This window comes from Aplidium turbinatum, chromosome 6 (genome assembly GCF_918807975.1).
Source record: "Aplidium turbinatum chromosome 6, kaAplTurb1.1, whole genome shotgun sequence".
Taxonomy (NCBI): Eukaryota; Metazoa; Chordata; class Ascidiacea; order Aplousobranchia; family Polyclinidae; genus Aplidium; species Aplidium turbinatum.
The window spans coordinates 6,007,793-6,028,075 of NC_137477.1; the positions used below are offsets into that span (position 1 = coordinate 6,007,793).

The 20,283-nt window shown below is 37.4% G+C and overlaps 1 protein-coding gene across 2 annotated transcripts; it reads right to left on the minus strand.

Moving 5' to 3' along the window:
• Window positions 1-47: 47 nt before the first annotated feature.
• Window positions 48-10,984, minus strand: LOC145772726 (centromere protein L-like). Of its 2 annotated transcripts, none has more exons than XM_082584605.1 (7): window positions 10,787-10,984; window positions 9,937-10,140; window positions 6,492-6,589; window positions 5,823-6,025; window positions 941-1,043; window positions 447-509; window positions 48-235 (listed from the first exon to the last, which is right to left on the minus strand). In XM_082584605.1, the coding sequence occupies exons 1-7, from the start codon at window positions 10,917-10,919 to the stop codon at window positions 137-139; spliced, it is 903 nt and encodes a 300-aa protein (XP_082440731.1). In that variant the 5' UTR covers window positions 10,920-10,984; the 3' UTR covers window positions 48-136. The 2 variants fall into 2 exon arrangements, with proteins under 2 accessions (XP_082440731.1, XP_082440730.1); XM_082584604.1 differs by having other exon boundaries at window positions 6,492-6,721.
• Between the last annotated feature and the right edge of the window lie 9,299 nt (window positions 10,985-20,283).

Consider the following 20,283-nt stretch of genomic DNA (forward strand, 5'->3'; position numbering starts at 1 on the left):
TTATGACCTCGCATTCAACCAAACTTTTTGCAGGACTCTGTTTTGAAATGAAACCATTTTATTTGGCATAGGGTTACAAAAATGCTGATGCAAGGCTAAAAAAATTCAGTTCATAAAAACTGGTTAAAAGCTTCAGTCACGCTTGTACGCTACTCTCTTTTCTCCAGTGGATCTTCTCGGAAGCAAGAGATGTGAGATGAGTCAAAATCGTGTGAATGTAATCTTTCGACAACATCTGTCAAGAAAAAGACCATTGGATCAAATTATTCCTCAACGGCTTACATGCAGATGGCTTTACGCACCAATGAGTTAAGCGCCATAGAATGATAATGCAAACTTCACAAAAAAATCCAACTGAAGATACGTGGGGCATTAACTATGTAATTAAATCATAATTCTCAAAAGGGCCAACTGAACAAATGCTTTTGAAGTTCCCCAGAGCTTACCTTTATTTTGCCTTCAGAATGCAGGTGACCTATTTCTAAATGCAGTTGGTGCAGTGGAAGTGCCTGATCATGAAAGCATTCAATAAAATAGAAGATCACACAAACGTATGCAGTTATGCACAATTATAGCACAAAGTAATATTTGTAGTAAGTTATTTAAAAGCCTCGACATTCCAAATGATAAACTGTGGTAACTAAAATTCATTTCTCATTCCAGCGTCTGTCTTACGAGTGTATCATCAGGCACCGCAGTCCACATAATAGCCAAGCAGGCCTTGAGTCGAACTTTTGAAATCGATTTCGCAACAACATACCATCACAGCATGGTACTTTCTAAAGTTAAAATTGTAACTTTCAAAATTATCGGCTATGTTTGGGTTGCTTTATAAGGGGTGGAGTTAACTTTTAAAATTTAGAACAGAGAAATAATTTGATTGGTACTTTCCAACAAAACCTCATGTTGACTTGTTTCAAAATATGCCACACCTACGAACCTTGAACTTGATTCTGAAATGTTGAGTGAGATGTTCTTCTATTGCTCCCATCAGGTTCTCAACCTCTTCCAGCTCCACAACCTCCGAGGAGTTGTCATGTGCCCTAGGTTATAAACAGTATTTGGTAGCATCAAAATGTGGATTTGTAGCAAAGACGTTTCGGTCCAGTTGCTTGTCACATCTCTGAGACTGCATTCACAATGGTGGAAACTCTACTTTTCAGTAACCAAATAGTCCGAAAAACCAAGTGATTTCTGTATAGGCCTACACAAAGAAGTGTGCAATAGAAGAAGTGCAAATCAAATGGAATAGAGCAACTTAAGTCAATTCAACAATCCTCTGACAAACCACCGGTATTTACTCGATTGTTGACTGTGGTTTATAATAATTTTTGTCGTCATTTATGCGTTTTACAATATTCGGAATGGCCCGTTTCGGTGAGTCCGATCACTTAACAGGGGATTTTTTTTTAAATTATCGGGTACCGTAGCCTAATTATCATTGCCGTTTTAGGGTTAGGGGTTAGGATTAGGGGTTAAAGGTTAGGAACTCACCGAATCAGACTCACCGAATAGTAGCAGACCCCACAATATTCGGGAGCAAGTCTTTTAGACGCTGACAGTTAGGCGCTGGTCTAATAGGCGCGCACACTGTGGCGTCTGGATATTTAGGTGCGGACCACTGTGGCGCCCGGTCATTTAAGTGCTATTCCTAGTAAAGTCTGTAGATTGTATCAGCTTGGCAGCTTGCCAGAAAATTATATCATGGCTTCCGTGAGTAAAACTGCTTAAACCGGCAATGCTTTTCACACAAAATGTTATATTGAACAGAAAAATATATTGTTGTTTTATTGATTTATTACTGTTTTATTTGTTGTTAGTCCAGGTTTGCGTTGGTGAAAGCTTTATCAAAAAATTATTCAAGCTTCCGAACATAATTGAGTTCAATTTTAGTTTAGTCAAATAATAACTACACTAAACATCAGTAAAAAAAATCATACCGTGGTGGTTAAAATTTTGGTGTGCAGTGCCTGACTTAGCAAGTAGCCTAGGCTACAGCAAAGAACCCACAGCAAGCTCTTTTGTTTGAGAAGGTAGGCTATACGAGATGAAAGGATGAAGATTTTTATTAAACAATTAATAAATGCGGAAAATACGCAATCAAACACTGCAAATAAAAAAAAACAAAAACACAATGAACATAAAAAAGGTAATTTGAAATGTTAAGGTCCCATGTGGAAGTTGTGGCTCACTCTTCTAAGAAACTCCCACATTGTTTGACTGGGGCCGCCACTTCTCCCGATGAATCGATTCACCAAAGTTCACAGCAATTTATTTAGTGGTAAGGTACTGCCAGAGGTGGGCAAAGTTACTTTCAAAAGTAACTGAGTTACAGTTACTTGGCCAAAATAGTAACTGAGTTACCGTTACAGTTACTGATTTTAAAAATGTAACTAGTTACAGTTACTAGTTACTTTCAGTTACTCATAAATCTCAACATAAACGCTGTAATCCAAATTTAAACAAACAATTATTTGCGGGAGGCGTATCCATTCTTCTCAACATTTATTAGATGTATCACGCACCCTGTGGTGCAAATTCTTTTCTAGTTACTGAGTTGCCTTTTCCTAATGTCATTTGTTTTCCGTCTGTCTGTTTTCCACACTATTGCTTATAATCGTTGCGTGTTTCTTGATGCTTATAGTCAGTTAGTTATAGTTACTTTCAAAAAGTTTAAATTTATTGCAATTAATACATATTTTCAGATTCCTGATGAGGGCTTATTATAAGTTAAGCCGAAAACGTTTGACTGTTAAACTACTTGTAAATATGTAAAATATATTGTTGTAATGCTCAACTCTGTGGTATTGTTGTGTTTTGCCTGTCTTTGGTACAAAAAAGCAAACTCTCTCCCGAAACTATATTCTCTTTAAATACTCGAAACAAAGGAAATAATTTGTTTTCCCTGCTATGACTCGAAGTTACTTAGACATCGACTTCCGATTTTGAATCGAGAAAACAATGATGTAATAAGGTTGCGAACAGTGAACGGAACACCGAGACTCCGGGTCCTAAATACTCCAAAACTACGGCTCTTGTACACCTCTGGTAGCTATACAACAAGCATGAACTGAGCTATCAAGTGTTGCCAAACACTTTTGCTAAACATTGCATAGAAAGTCACATATTAATCAATCACCAAAAGCAATTAATTTAGCCAAATCAGTTCTCAAAAAGCGCCAAAAAAGAGCCAAATCGCCAAACCATAAATATGAAGCCAAACGTCTTAAAAAATCGCCAGATTTCTGGATTTTGGCGATGAATTTGCCAATATGGCAATCCTGCTCCATAAGATTACAAAACAAGAGCGCCGCGCATGGGCAGTGCTGCTCCGATACAGCTGCGAGAAGAATGCATTTTGCGCAACGCGCAGCAAACACGCATAAAGCATGACACAAACATGTGCAGAGAAATGGACGGCAATTAGAAACACAAATTTCAATACAAAAGTAACTTGTAACTGTTAAAAAAGTGCTAAAATAGGAGCTAGTTACCGCGTTTCGTTACTTTTGGAAAATAGTAACGAAGTTACCGTTACAGTTACTCAAAAAGTAACTAGTTACAGTAACTAGTTACTTTTGTAACTAGTTACTGCCCACCTCTGGGTACTGCTTAGCTTAAAATATCTTTGTTGATAAGAATCAACTTTCAGTGCCTTTTCAAGAATAATTTGTAGCGAAAAAATTGCAACATCGACAACCGACAAGACTTTGTTTAATAATAGTTACGTAGCCCATGCCATATTACCTCGTTTGTTGTAGTATCCGTGTGAATTCGAACTTTGCATCCCTCGTTTCGACCAACACAACGCCAAAACTTCTTAGTTTTATCGACACTCGTTTTTTCAAATGTATACATGAAGCCATCAGCAGCAGTTTTTTCACGATTACGTGAAGTTGAAATAGTCGAAGCTGCCATATCAATCTTTGCTTTATGATGTAGCAAAATTAAGTGCTCAGATCAGATCCAACATCGGCTTATATGCAGGGCAATTAGAGCAGTAGACCACCTGATCTCCACAGGACACATACTTCTGGAGTAGAAGTTGCCGGTTTAAAGGCGCAGCTTTGTGCAATCTGTTACCTTTAATAATTACTTCTACTTGAGACGGATAGATCGTGTGGAGCTGAGGTGCGGGAAAACGCTCTACTACTCTTGATATTAGCACATCTCTACAGGACATTTGCAATGCATCCTGAACACAAGTTGCAGCCAGATGGAACTTTATTTAGTCTGTTATCTTTCGCAATTACTTCTGTTCGGGATGGATTGGCCATGTGACGAGAACGCGTAAGACGCTCTACTATTGTTCACATGAATACATTTCTACAGGGCATATAGGCTACACCTTGGCTACAAGTTGCAAGCATAATGGTGAGACTTCGCTCGTTATTAAACCTAGTCGGGTTTTGACGGAAAACTAAGTTACTCTTCACTCAAGCCTACCGCCCGCTTGAATACAGGCTACGGTACATTTTTTACTGATGTTTAGTGTAGTTATTATTTGACCTAACTAAAAGTGAACTCATACATGTTCGGAAACTTGAATAATTTATTGATAAAGCTTTCGCCGACGCAAACCTGGACTAACAACAAATAAATGCTGAACACGCGCATTAAAAAAACAACATATTTTTCTGTTCAATATAACATTTTATGTGACAATCATTGCCGGTTTAAGCAGCTTCACTCACGGAAGCCATAACATATTTTTCTGTTCAATATAACATTCTATGTGAAAATCATTGCCGGTTTAAGCAGCTTCACTCACGGAAGCCATAACATATTTTTCTGTTGAATATAACATTTTGTGTGAAAAAGCATTGCCGGTTAAGGCAACTTCACTCACTGAAGCCATGACCAACAACGCACACGCATTAACAAAGCAATATATTTTCCTGTTCAATATAATATTTTGTGTGAAAAGCATTGCCCTACGCCCCTACCTGCCAAGCTGATACAATCTACAGACTTTACTAGGAATAGCACCTAAATGAACGGGCGCCACAGTGCTCTGCACCTAAATATCCAGACGCCACAGTGTGCGCGCCTATTAGACCAGCGCCTAACTGTCAGCGCCTAAAAGACGTGGACCCCAATATTCGGGGGGTGAGGGAGATTTTACTGCTTCTCTGGGAAACAAAAATTTTCTTGCGATACAGTATTATAATCACAAGCAAGTTGCAAGATTATCCTATCGCTCTCTTATCAAATTGACGTGCTGATAGGTCTATAGCGACTATTGTAGCTAGAAGTATCCGTTTCATCCCTGGCGCGTTAACGACAAAAAAAATTAAATGAGGTCAATGGTAACTGGTAAGCATAGTAAAGTTGTGAATGAGCTTATACATTACATAGTATACCCTCGAACGTCAAAAAATGACCTTAATTATGTCATTACATGTGCTGTTTACAAATGGGGACTGCTGAGAAAGTTGTAGTTACCACTTTCCCATATGGGTGTAGCTTATAGTTCGCCCCATTAGCTCAGTGGTTACGCGCCCGGCTAAAGATCACGCGGCGCTGGTTCGACTCTCGGGGTGCGCGCTTGAGCAACGCATTCTAAGGACTGCTCTCCATTCAGCGGCACCTAGCGAATGCAATAATTCCCCGGCAACAACACTTCAACAATCGAAAAACTTCACCCTGCCAATCTCGGTAACCGGCCTTGCGTCAAGAGCCTCTACAAGTATGCGAAACTACCAGGAATAACCTATCAAGGCTTTGTCAGTCCGAGGATAAAGATTCAAAACCAACCAACCAAGCTTACAGTCGAGTTAATACGGTAAATTCTACATTCACGAATATATGTAAAGTCTTACGCCTTCCAAAGAATTTCTACCGTATCGGGTTCAAATTCAGTTTTAATTTGATCCAGTCCCGTCCCGGGGACTGGAATACGCCAAACCATCTCCGTCTTTGATCGTTTTCCATCATCAGGATACAAGGTCGCCCAAAGGCAAAGCATCCACGCTAAGGAATAAGAATTGAACTCCAATTTGTTTATGCAGCAATCGAACTTGTTCTGCAACGATGGACATGGAATAATCTCATTATTGGGAACAAATTTAAATAGTGCTATGAACTTGAAAATCATTAAAAATTAATCTATAATGGCGCATGGTGTTTCAAAACTTTTATGCGCTATGTTTATAGATATAAAAATGCCTATAAAGCATTAAAACAAATGTTTTGCATTTAATCCATGACCACTAAAGCTATCGCTAAAGAATAAAATGCTGAAATGCTTAACAATATTGAAAATGATATCAGTACGGTACGGTAAATAAAACAGTCAAGTTTGGCAACTAAATAAAATTTATTTGTAAAACTTTCGACGCCGTAAAAGCCGCTTCATCAGCATTCAGCAAGCTACTGTTATCTAAATAGAAACATTATTATTGAATGCTCTTATGGAAAATGATAACCAACTTTATTTCTTCCGTTTTATTAGTCAGCTTGAAATGATAATGACAAACTATAAAGCTTACATTAAGCCAGTCAAAAACAATCAGCCTGGGGGTTGTAGTTCCTTTGCATAAAATAAGTGGAAGAACGGTAAAGTTTTCTGCAATTGCTGTTTTCATGCCTGAAGGAGTTACTGTGGCAATATCAGTAACAGATTCAAGAAGAGGGTCTGCATTAACCGAACACAAGTACATCTCTGAGACAAGTTTTCCTTCTTTGGTGAAAACAGATATTTTAATTGCTTCTGGTTCATCTAAAAATGAGTCAAATATTGTCTAAGGTTAAATAGTCAACATTTCTGTTTAATTTCACAAGAATATTGTCAAACTCCATTTTCTTAAATCTAGACATCCCTTCAAGATATTATTGTGTTATACCGGTATTGTTTTTTAGGTTTTAGTTTTACTATGGAATAACTATGCCAATTACTGCCTATAAGTACGGTACCCAATATTTATAACAAATCTCAAATATAGATTTGAGACAATGTTTATGTAGTTTTTACACACGTCATGCTTTTGTATAAAAAAATGTTGAACATATGTAGTAATTAGTCTAACTTAATGAAAATACCATTATACGATACAACTTATGGATGGGATTGATAACAAATATAAAGCAAGATAAATAAGATTACACTGGTCAACACACATTTTGGTGCCAAGAAAGTTTTAACGGTTTTGGGGTATTTTGATGCTGCTGAATCCGAAAATGACCTTGGTTTTTACGAATTGGCTCTAATTTTTGAGATATTTCATGGTTTTGCTCCAAAAACGTGCTAAAAATGTGCAATTTTTGACATCGGTATTTTCTTTATACCATAAATTTGATGAACTATGCTATGACCTTATCTGTCTTTTACAAGCATGTCCATACCTATTTTTACATTTTTGATGCGATTCTGTGAAATATGACTATTGTTATTGCAGAGAGCCTTCCATAGGCAAACCATGTTTTATGTGAAAATCAAGCAAAAATTCAAAAAATAAAACAATATTAGCAGTAACAGATTTTCTGTATGCAAAAACAGGTGGCATCAAAGCACAAACACTACTTTTAGTATCAATCGAAGTAGCCTACATTTCGTAAATTGTTAAAGCACATTAATCATTCATATGATGCGAAAAGATTGGGTCTGCTACTATTCGGTGAGTCCGATTCGGTGAGTTCCTAACCTCTAACCCTAACTCCTAACCCCTAACCCTAAAACGGCAATGATAATTAGGCTACGGTACCCGATAATTTAAAAAAAATGAAAAAATCCCCCGTTAAAGGATCGGACTCACCGAAACGGGCCATTCCGGAAAAGATTAGTCAATGTTTACAAATTTTCTTTTGTAAGACTTTGTGAATGTGATGTGGCCAAACAGTCACGTTGGAGACTCCAACAGTAGTCAGCCATCATGTAGGCATCCCACCTGCCCTGGTACCACTCTTCTATGACCTTAATGTCCTGGTGGAACCTTTCTCCGTTCTCTTCACTTAGGTTACCAAGGTTTGCAGGAAAACGATCTAAGTCGCTGAAGAGATAGTGCACCTTGATACTCCTCTTCACACCTAAATCTTTGAACTTGGAAAGCATATCTTCTAACAATTCTTGGTAATTTTCAGCTTTTTTGTTTCCAAGGAATTTCTGTGTGACCAAAACAAACGACTGCCATGCAACAGACTCCTTGTCTGTCAGTGTCATAGACTGTACAAAACGTGCATCTTTAATGAGTTTGCGGATCTGAGGGCCATCAAAAATACCTGCTTTCAGCTTTTCGATGGTCAAATCAGGAAATGCTCTGCAAATATAATTATTAAAAAGCAGTCGCCAGTCGTAGGCAAGGCTTTTATAAACTGCTTCATCAAACCAAGTGTGATGTGTATTGTGTAATGGTGGAATGATGATTTTCTCTCTGTCAACTAAAGGCCCATTGATTATTACCTTTAACAACTCTCAGTCATGGAATCTGCAGGTGGCCACCTTTTTTTCACCCAGTGATTATTACGAGCTTGGCTGTCTCACAAGCAGATGAAACATGGATATTTTGTTTTGCTGGCCAAGCAAAAAAATTACATTTTCAAGTCTACACAAATTAATGATTGGTGAGAGTCGTAATCCAGCTTCTGTAATATCATTTTAATGTTACGTATTGTAACCAAGTGTGATGTGTATTGTGTAATGGTGGAATGATGATTTTCTCTCTGTCAACTAAAGGCCCATTGATTATTACCTTTAACTCTCAGTCATGGAATCCGCAGGTGGCCACCTTTTTTTCACCCAGTGATTATTACGAGCTTGGCTGTCTCACAAGCAGATGAAACATGGATATTTTGTTTTGCTGGCCAAGCAAAAAAATTACATTTTCAAGTCTACACAAATTAATGATTGGTGAGAGTCGTAATCCAGCTTCTGTAATATCATTTTAATGTTACGTATTGTACTCTTCTTTTAGTTTTGTTGAATGGCCAATTGGGGGAGATGGATATCTGTTGCCGTTATGTAACAATACACACTTTAAACTTCCTTTTGAACTGTCTATGATCAAGCTCCACTCTTGAGCTCTATAATGTGGTGCTCTTGCTGGCAAAAATATGGAAGCTATTCTATTTCCTTTCAAATAAAATATTATGGAAGCTCTGGTTCCAAGACAGTTTTTGTCTTTGAGTCGGGATGCCATAATTTCTGCTGCTTATTTGGATAGGTTGAAATCCCTGATGAGATCACTCAGCTCCTCCTGTTTGAATGTCTCTGAAATAGCTTTCAGCTTTTCGATGGTCAAATCATAGCTGAACTACTTTCAAACACATTTCCACCGCTGTCACTTGAAGAGCTTTCTACCTCTTTCTTTCATCATATCCCATGGCTATGTCAAGTAAATCACTAAATTTAGGCACTTGCATACAGTGAGGCACAGGTTGTAGTTTTGGTTTTATTCATGGTTTTATTGGTGAGGAACGACAAGAGGTCAATTTCTTTTTATCTCAAAAGGTAGTAGCCAAAACTTGATTTAGTGTTCATAAACAGATAGCCCTCCCCCATAAAACATGGAGATAGAGTTAAAAATTGTCCAAATATGTTGAGCGGTTCTTGAGATAATACCGTTTTTCTACTGCTCCTTATATATGAAGCCACCTAGTGGCTAAGGGTTATTTCACTTCTAACTCGAGAACCGCTTATCGGATTTTTATCAAATTTGCACCATTCTTCTCAGCAAAGTGAGAAGCATGATATAAGCCAATGAAAAATTATGTGGTGCCAATCAATGTTCCTATTATATATAATGAAATGACCCCTTGGTCATCTAGCCAAAATTTGAAAACATCGATATCTCAAAAACGGGAGCCAATTCAAACAAACAAATGTTATTTTCGGATTCAGTGGCCCAAAATTGCCCAGAAACCGTTAAAATATCTTCGGCACTCGAAAAAAAAATTTTTTTTGTTGGCCAGTGTTATTTATTCCGGGTTTAGAATACCTACCTTTGTTTACCGCTATACCAGACGCAAGAGAAAAAACTACTTTTACTCCAGTTTCTTCATCAGTGCTAACGCCCATCTTTTTCTGAGAGTTTGCAACCATAGCAGCAGAAAGAAGTCGTGAGTACAATTTCAAAGACACCTGATCCTTTTGAAAGCGATACATTGGAGAACAGGTGTACGTGTGCCATGTTTTCTTAACTAAACCTGTAAGCAGCTTTGAGGTTCACATTGTTGTATGACACTAGCATATCTCTCTTAAAATAAGGTTTTTAACAATATTCAGTTTATTTAATATATTCAATAGTGAGTACACAACCTAAACCTTGTGCGTGCATTTGATATGCCAGCATGGCAATTAATAAAAGCTTGAAACATTTATAAACTGTTTTTTGAATAGTAAAGCAATCGTCTGATACTAGCACATTCTAGCCTAAAAAGTTACGGATGACCACAAAACAAAAAGTTGACAATGTGCAGATTTAATGAAAATATTGCTATTGATGAATGATGAGAAAACACGACCTTCACTTAATCCAAACCAACAGTCAATCAATCAATTGTTTATTTTATTAGAAAACAACACAGCAGAGATATAAAACAATAATATATATAATATCTAAAAACAATGAAAACTATTACCGGAATACTACAAAACGTGCTCAATTCTAAGCAAAAAGGCAAAGCAGAGCAAATTAAATCAAATTATATAATATTTACGTTTTTTTAAATGATAGGAAGACAATGAAATGACCATACAGTCCACTAGTCAGTTGCCACCCTAGCAACATATTTAATGTTGATGGTAACACTTGTCAGTTGCTGTTCATGACAACATAAATAAGTACCGTACCTTTGAAAGTAAGTTCTTCTGTGTCAGAATTTCTCTTTCGTTTGCGTGCACTTCTTGACACAAGTTGTTCTTTGTGAATACTTTTCCTACAGGTGCTTAAAAATGGTGTTCGAAGGGTTGGCAAGTTAGACATGTCCAAAATATTTGCAATCACCTAACTATTAAAAAATAATTACTAATCATATATCAGATAAAATCATATCTAGACAAGAAAATATCATAATGTCATGCAAAAGTAGTTTTAAAATCAACAAAAACAAGTGTTTTTTTTTCTTGTTGGTCAAGTAAGCCTACGGCTTTCATCAAAGTATGTTATTACCAAATTATAGTTCTTTGGTGGATAAAATACAAGTATATGCAGCAAAAAGTAGAACTTGTTGACCTAATATCATTTGTAGACTAAATTTTTGAAAGAAATACCATATTAACGTATCCTTGCATACTCACATAACTATGTTGCTATAATTCTAGTTTTTGATAACATTTTCGCAACTTGTAAGCATAGGGGCCTATGCGTAATTGTTAAAACTTGAATAATCTAAATGAGACAGCAAGGAAGTTGATTTTCATGTCCATCTTTAGCATGGCACTTTATCTAGGAGTCTTAACACACCAGCTTTTAGTGAAAAGTTAAAACATTCATAGTGTACAGCGGTCGCTTTCACAAACCAGCTTTGCTAAAGATTTGATGACTCTCAAAACGGAAAATATTGCTTTTTCATAAACCAGAATTGGGGTACAAAAACTACTCACAAATTCTCGTTAATTATGTACAATAAGTCCAGAGGTGGGCAGTAGCGTGCTACTTTTGTAGTGCCGCTACTAGCGGCGCTACTTTTTTGGTGAAAGTAGCGGCGCTACTTTTTAATTGGAGTAGCGTCTGCAGTAGCGGTGCTATTTTTTTTCCAAAGTAGCGGTAGCGGGAGAAACGATACTTTTTTTCAGTCGCACTCCCGCTACCCGCTACTTTCTAATTTAAATTGAAAAAAATGCTTGTTTTTTTGCAATACTGGCGTGGTCAAGCAGCTATATAATCGGCTTGGTTGCAAAGTTTCGATCTTTTCTAGCTGATGTTAACTTCTTCGGCGAATATCTCCGTGTGATGAAGCCTACCTGCCAGGCTTTAGACATTCTCCAGGGCGAGTCCAAGGCATATTACGAAGTCTTGCTTACAACCATCACAATTTGCGGGAAGAAGTTGACAGAGATCAGTGATCTTGTGACCTGTGAGGAGTTGAAAGTGAAAGTCCTTGAAGGGGTGAAGAAACGATTCAACAAGTGCTTCAACAACATGAAATGCGTTATGGCATCATGTCTTCATCCCTCCTTCAAGACGTCGTGGCTAGAATTTCTGCACCACGTTTCAACGGATGCTGCTGACGCATTGCGAGAAAAAGTCAAGACAAATGTAATTCGACTTTTGCGAGAGACATCAAGCCAGGTTGATACCGAGAAGAGTGAAACCAACACCAGTCATGACTCCAAGGATGTATTTTTTGGTGGGTTTGCACCATCTCGTGAAACGTCGGTGCAGAAGGAAGCAACAATTATTGTGGACGCCTTTTTTTCGGACAAGAGCAAGTCCTTGAGCTTTTTAAATACCAAGTTAAAACATCTGTTCATTAAATACAACACTCTCATTCCTTCCAGTGCTGCGGTGAAGAGACTTTTTTCTGTTGGAAAAGATGTGCTTAAGTGAAAGCGGGCAGGACTTAGTGACTCTCATTTTGAAATACTCGTGTTTATGAAAGAAATGCGTAACAATTAATTTCCCTTAGAATGTGTTTTCTATAACGACGTTAAAATGACAGTGTAAACGAATGATAACATTCGTTTTCAAGGTCATTTTTGCGTCACTAGGGACTTGAGTGTCATTTTAAACAAAAGTAGCGAAAGAAGTAGCGGTAGCGCGCGCTACTTTGGCCCGAGTAGCGGGTAGTGCGCTGCTTTTGTAATTGGTAGCAGGTAGCGCGCGCTACTTTGGCCCAAGTAGCGGTAGCGCGCTACTTTGGCCCAAGTAGCGGTAGCGCGCTACTTTGAAAGTGGCGGGTGCCCAGTGCACACCTCTGAATAAGTCCAAGATGGATGAAACACTACAATAGGGTACCGTTATCTATTTTAACTTGTTAAATATTCCTGTTTCAATGCTGGATCCCGTTTATAATATACCGTACATACTGATGTGAGCCAATTGATTGATTGAATCTTTATCCTCGGACTGGGAAAGCTTCTTGCAGAGCTTAATCCTGGCAGTTTCGCATACTTGTAGAGGCTTTGAACCACTGACGCAGGCCTGGTCACCGAGATTGACAGAGTGAAGTTTCCGATTGTTGAAGTCTTGTTGCCGGGGAATTATTCCATCCATTAGATGCCCCTGAATGGAGAGCAGTCCTTAACGTGCGTTGCTCAAGCGCACACCACGAGAGTCGAACCAGCGCCGCTTGATCTTGAAGCTTCTTCGTTCCAGAAGTGAGCTATCGGGCGAACATGGACATGTACGGTTTGTGTAGAGTACTGATGTTCCACTGGAGATAATGATCACGATTGCACATAAAACCATATCTATACGAACCATTTAAATGATAAGAAACTAAATTTTAAACCAGAGATGACTGACTAAACTCAAACTTTTCACTTTAAATTTTGAAAATCTACTAAGGTGTTGCGACTAAGCCATATTTTAAACTGAATGACCTGTTTCGGTATTAAGCAGTTCAGTTCAGTTGTTTTTTTATTTCTGACCATCATATCAAAACAATACACGTCAACATAGCAAAGGTCGAGAAAAAGGTAGAAGCGACAAAACGCGAACGTTAAAAACGTGCTTGTGACCGAAGTAAGTTATTGAGTTGAAAAAAAAAAATTTGGCACGGTCGCAACACCTTCAGAAAAATTTAAGATATAAGAAAATAAAAAAAAAAGAAAATGTTAATAAACAAAAAAAAAAACAAATAAATTTAGGCTATAGCTTTATTAGCCCACATAGCTTTAGCTGATATATTTAAGATTTGTATGGACAGTTGCTATCAAGTTGTTACGTCTGCATTTCGTCGCTTTTAGATTTTTCTATACCTTTGCTGTATTTGGCATATACAATATTGTTTTTTTGTTATGGTTGTCAGAATTCAGAAATAACAACATAGTGAACTATTTTGAGTTTGGGGTCGGGGATAGTCCCAGATTTTTGCAACTTCGCGCCAATTTTGGTGTTGCCAAAATATTTTGTAATAGTAGTAATATCAGATTCAGCCATGCCCAATGCTTCAAGCAAACCATTCATTCAATTTTATTTTTATTGCTGGTGCGAGCAATGATTGATTGATTGAATCTTAATCCAATGACTGGGAAAGCTTCTCGCAGTCGCAGAGCTTAATCTTGGTAGTTTCGTATACTTTTAGAGGCTTTGAATTATTGACGCATGCCCTAACATGTAGCGAACGATGAAGTAAACACACGAATTTGACAGCAACAAATACACAGTATGTCACACTATGTGTCCAGCATAGGCGTAGCCAGGAGGGGGCAAAAGGGGCCATGCCCCCCCCAAATTTTCAAAGTTTGGATTCCGAAGTTGAGCCTTTTGTTAAAAATGTAATAAAATTTGTAGAAATTTATATCGTTTTCCAAGACATCTAGCTATTCACACCCCTCAGGACTTGTTTTAGACACACAGAAAGACACCAATGAATTTTGCAAATCGTAATTCGCGCAAAATTTACGCGATTTACGTTTCTTTGAACTAATTTGTGGAAGCAATTTCAGAATGGCTTACTCTGTTGGGTTTTTGTGTAGTTAGTGAGTTTTTGTGTAGCTGAGTTTTTGGTGTTCTCTAATTTTAGCTGCAGTTTTTGCCCGTTCGTGTGTAAGAGCTACCTGTAATAAGTTAATAACTGTTTATCTGCTAATAAACTTCATACAAATATTACCCTAAAAGTGTTTCCAGAAAGCGCTATAATTCATTATTTGAGTGTAATTTTTTTAAAAAATTTCGAGGGAGCATGCCCCCGGACCCCCCTGGAATACGCGTGCCTTCGGCACGCTCTCACCCCCCACCACTTTCATTGCTTCCCTTGCTCAACCCACCAGGATACGCCATCAAGTGGCGATGGCTCAAATCAAACACTTTGTTGTTCTCTTCAATTCATCAAATATTTGGCCCCCCAAATTTATTTTCTGGCTACGCCACTGGTGTCCAGCAAAGAATTATGTTGCTTGGGGAGTTTTTACACCGTTGGAATGGTAGTTTCCTTTATGGCTCCCGGTTGTAGTAACCAGAGAAACGCTAAAGGGACATAGCCTAGTTTCATCGTTAAATAAATCTCGGCGATGAAACTCAAAAACCCTTAACAAGCACTGCCGTGTATGCAGCAATCATTTTCTGGCCAGCAATTACCAGCGTGATCTACGGGCTGAGCTCCGAGGAATCATTCCCAAACACTCGGTCATCCTAGAGGCTGTTTCTTATGTCTTTGATTTTTCAAGATTTGTGAAAGCCACTGTCATCACAAAACTCGATTGACCTAGGTCCACATCTCTGTGTACGAACGGGCGATTGAATCGAATATCAAAGCGAGAAGCGAACAAGTTTTTAAAACAAGTCAATAAAACGGGTGCTTAAGTGGCAACTCTGAGTAGCCTACATACCGGTGTAGCAGTCCAAGAGTTACTGTATGCCAAAAGTTACAAGAGTTGCCAAATATTTTATATAAATTTTATTTAATTTTGTTTTAAAAAATAATTAAATTTTTAACCTCTCAAAAGGTCAGATTAATAATTATAAGTATTTTGTAATGTTAACTGAAAAGCTTGCATTAGTTTGAGAGCAATGAATTCATTACACTTAGTTAAAACAATTTTCGCTTTTCTATCGATTGTGAAAACGCCTGGCACCGCTGGTAACTTTTGGACTGACAGTTACTTCCAGACTGCAACGCCGCAGAAGCAGTCCAAAAGTTACTGCTATTGTAAGTGGGTGTGCTTTTTCGAAATTCTTTTGGGAAAACTTGTAAATGGACTAAAACTTCACTTGGTCAGTACATTAAACCCTCTGCAAGTGTGCGAAAGATGAATCCCAAGGATAAATATTCTCACCACGAAACCATAATTCTAGACTTTTAAGTTTCGTGCCACGTGTTTTCGATGGGAGTCCAACGGAAATTCATTGGAATCTCAAAGTGTTCAACACTTTCGTAAAAGCTAAAGCCTTCCCCGCGTGTGAGACTGTGATAGCCTACTCACTGAAGGTTGATGGCGTTTTGACTACCGGTTGGCCTACATGTAGCCTAAGTTACTTTATATTTCTACAAAACGGTAGTTATGAAAAACCAGACCAAAAATAGGCTCAGTGCTTCATTCACTAAAAAACTTTGGTTTTAACTTTCATGAAATAGGCCTACATAAAATATAGTCAAAGACTATGTTCGTCAAGTACAACTCAAGACCAGCGGCTAACAAGTCAGCCTTCAAATGCAAACTGTGCACAATATATTAAGGCCTATAGCTTATTAAATGCCACCGATTCACGTATAGCCCGATTTAAACTTTGAAATGTTTGGAGCGATGATCAATTAAATTATTTGTTTCAACAGAGCCATATAGCCTACAATGAGTCAATAAAACACTCATAATACTACATTGTGAATCATAGGTTGCATTATAGCACAATCAGGATGACAGCAAAAGACTATAGGCTAAGTGGTCATCTAGTCCAGGGCTTCTCAAACTTTTTTGTTCTGCGACCCCATTTTGAAAAATATATTTCTATGCGACCCCATTATTGGGGACATCCACGTTAATGACATTAAAACGGGGTTAGTTCTTTTGTCTCAATTTGTTTCGGTTCTTTTTGGCTTACTTTATAATTCTCTTACTGAAGTATCCATATTGCAAAAATGAGTCATTATATTTTCTTTTTGACTTAGCCTATCTATTGCTTTCTTTGTGCTTCCATTGTTACCACATGAATCTACGGAACTTAACCACTGGTCCATAGTCAATTAATCTTGTAACTGCTTTAAAAATTTTTCACACCGACGGTTGCGGTCAATTGACATCATGGCAAGACTACAACCTACCGGCACTAGACTATTTAAACTATTTCATTACAACCCCAAAATTTCATTACGCGACCCCATTTGGGGTCGCGACCCATAGTTTGAGAAGCCCTGATCTAGTCAATCACCTCTCCATGCAAATTTATTTGCCAACGCACGTAGCCTAAGGCACGGACACAACTTCACATGGTATAATACAAACAAATCAGGTTAAAATGATAGCCTATGTAAATTGTTAGGTTATAAATTCAAATTTCATTCCAAAACAGCAACAATTTTTGGTACAAAATTCATCTTTTAACTTTCATCTTATTTTCGCTTCATTCACAATTACGTTTCTGCTGTAAATCATGTTGTTAAGATGCAATGGTGGATAAGTCTTCAAGTTCAACATGTTTCCAATGTTGAAATCATTTATACAAATCTGCTGCAAGCGTCAAATCTGAAAACCCTGTTTTAGTAACTTCTGGACTGGCTGTAACTTTCAGACCGCGTATACGCGGTCCAGAAGTTACAGTAACTTTCAGACTGCAGTAACTCCTGGACCGCTACACCGCGTAGCGACTAGCGGTAGGCTATTTTTAGTTCTAGCAAATTCAGCATTTTTGATAACGCACCAAGGATAATCGACATAGCAAACTATCTAGTTTGTCTTGCTTTTATTTTCTTTACTTTTAAGCTGTTTATGTTGTGTTTTGTGTAAGCTTACCACAGTAAGTTTTGTTTCCAAAATTTTTAACGTTACCTTCTATTTATACTGTTGTTGCCAATATCTAATACTGTAGTGTACTATTTATTGTTGTGATTGTGTAGCCTACTGTTATTACTGGGGTGCAACCTAGTTCGTACCCTGAACACTTCGGACCCTCAGTTCGTACCCTGAAAAGATCGAGAGAAAAAATTAAAAAAAGCCGATGTCGCTGATCGTAGTTTAATAGCACAAAGCCGAAGTCGCTGATCGGAGTTTCCACAAACAAACTCGAGGGTTAGGGTTAACGGAAAACGCGGTTGGCGGAAACTGCGGAAAAAATATTTGCAGAAACTGCGATCAGCGAGAGTTAGAGAGCATAGATTACTCGATGGTTAGAATTAGGGTTAGGGTAAGCCGAAACTGCAGTTAGCAAAAACTGCGAAAAAATGTTTGCGGAAACTGCGATCAGCGAGGGTTAGGGTTAGAGCATAGATTGCTCTATAGTTAGGGTTAGGGTAAAGGTTAGCGGAAACTGCGGAAAAATGTTTGGCGGAAACTTCGATCAGCGAGGGTTACAGTTAGAGCATAGATTACTTTATGGTTAGAGTTAGGGTAAAGGTTAGCACAAACTGCGGTTAGCGGAAACTACGGATAAATGTTTGCGGAAACTGCGATCAGCGTGGGTTAGGGTTGGAGCATAGATTAGTCTATGGTTAGAGTTAGGGTTAGCGGAAACTGCGATCAGCGACTTCCGCTTTTTTTAATTTTTTCTCTCGATCTTTTCAGGGTACGAACTGAGGGTCCGAACTGTTCAGGGTACGAACTAGGTTGCATCCTTATTACTGTACCAACACTAGTGTTCAATTACACTGTTAGCATTAGGCATTCCAGTAGTCACTGCCTAATTGATGCATACCAATATTGCTTTAGTACAATAACAAAAATTTTGGTATTGTTTTTGTGTGTCTTTTTACCTTATATAGCTGTTTACTTTTGCGTGTGTATCACTGTTGATACCTCTGTTAATCTTAATATTGTTATTATCCTTATTAGTTGTTTACTGTACGTGATTGAAAGATGAATAAGCACTCTGCTTTACAACATCTCATATATTATTATTATTATTATTTTAAAAATCAATTTACTCTCTTTTGTGTTTTTTAAGTTTTGTGGTACCGTACGGTACTTCATACATAGCGTAGCGACCGTGCCATATTACTGATTGTCCTGTTTTGATAACATGCACATTATAACGCTTGTGTTTTGTCACTTTTACCTTTTTGTAGACTTCTGCTATTAGAGATAGAGAAACCTTTTATTTTGTTTTTTGCCAGAATAGTAGCCTACGGTAGCTTACAATTGTAGCCTACACAATACGAATAAAATAGCACCATGACAATCTAGATACCACAACAGACAGGAAGCAGCGAAAGGCTATATCAGTCATCGAGTCAGCTGCTTCTCTGTTTGTGACAAATGTGAACTTGTGAAGCATCAGCAAAATATGTTGTAACAAACTTTTGCATATTGTAAATTGCTTGCATATTTCAAACATGCACCGGTACCTATGTTCCTGTTACTGACAATTAAAACATTGATTGATTGATTGAAGATGGGCTGATGTTCAGTAAAAATGAAAAGAAAAGTTATGTGCTGCTGCGATCTTCACGTGAAGTCCTGTGATTATATTCAAATGTATTATAAACTTTATTTTGGGTGTTTAAAAATAATAGACAAAAAAGAAAACTTTTGAATCAGTGCAACCAATAGGCTAAGAGTTCAAGCCAATAAATAGGCTAGTATATAAGCAAAATATTTTCAGTACAATATTACAAAAATAATCACAATTTAAAAAAAAGATATGACTTGTTAGGCTGCACGTAAGCCTAACTAGCTTAATGTTACTGTGTAAGTTGAGAAACAAAATAAATAGATTGTAAATGAGAAACAATTGAGCATAAGATAAGCAAATAACGCAATAGGTCAATAATGTTTTCTTCCAATGAAGTTTAACAAATCAAATCCAGGTTAAGTATCATCACAAAGGTTGAGCCCACAATAAGTATTTATGACGGTTTAAATGCACCTGTCACTCTTCTACTGACATAAAGCAACAAAATTAAATTTCAATTAAAAAAAATCAAACTCTTCGTATTGAAATAAAAGCAAGAAAAGCAGATTAGTTGATTTAATTGTGATTGATCCCAACTTGTCTAGCAGCCCTTCTTGAAAACTAACTAGGCTCGACTGCTGGCCAACGTTCGATTTCAATTTATTGATTCTTGAGTTGGTTTAATTAAATTGATTTATACCGAGACAAAACACACTAACCCAGAAAAGTTTAAAAAACAACTGAATTTAATACAAAGAATTTTGGACACACTTTGAATCGATTTGATAATCGGCAGCAAATAAAATGTCAAACAATAAATACAACATGTAAAACAATTAAGCTTTATGGCTTCTTAAATCCTTGTTTAAAAAGTTTTTTAGGCTGTGGCTATATTTACACTATATAGTGTAATAATAGCCTCAATAGTGTTGCCAGATAAGGACTTTTGCCCTAATTTAAGAAAAGTTTAAAGCTGTTCACTAGATAACAATTTTAATTTATTCATCCTGTTTCTTTCAGAGTTGAGGCTGGCAAGTCAATTGCTTGTTTGCTACATGTGGCAATATTATAATTTCTCTTCAAGTTCTGATCAATTTCAAAAATCTTGGTATTAAAATGTTTGGCATATATTGTTTTCTGT

Bases quoted from the DNA above. Each gene is read 5' to 3' on its own strand.
- LOC145772726 (XM_082584604.1), bottom strand. From the start codon at position 10,919: ATGTCTAACTTGCCAACCCTTCGAACACCATTTTTAAGCACCTGTAGG. The intron at 6,722-9,936 runs GTAGGTATTCTA...ACTCATTTTTAG, and splicing joins TGGTATAGCGGTAAACAAAG to ATGAACCAGAAGCAATTAAA. The intron at 510-940 runs GTTCGTAGGTGT...TTTCATGATCAG, and splicing joins ATTTCAGAATCAAGTTCAAG to GCACTTCCACTGCACCAACT.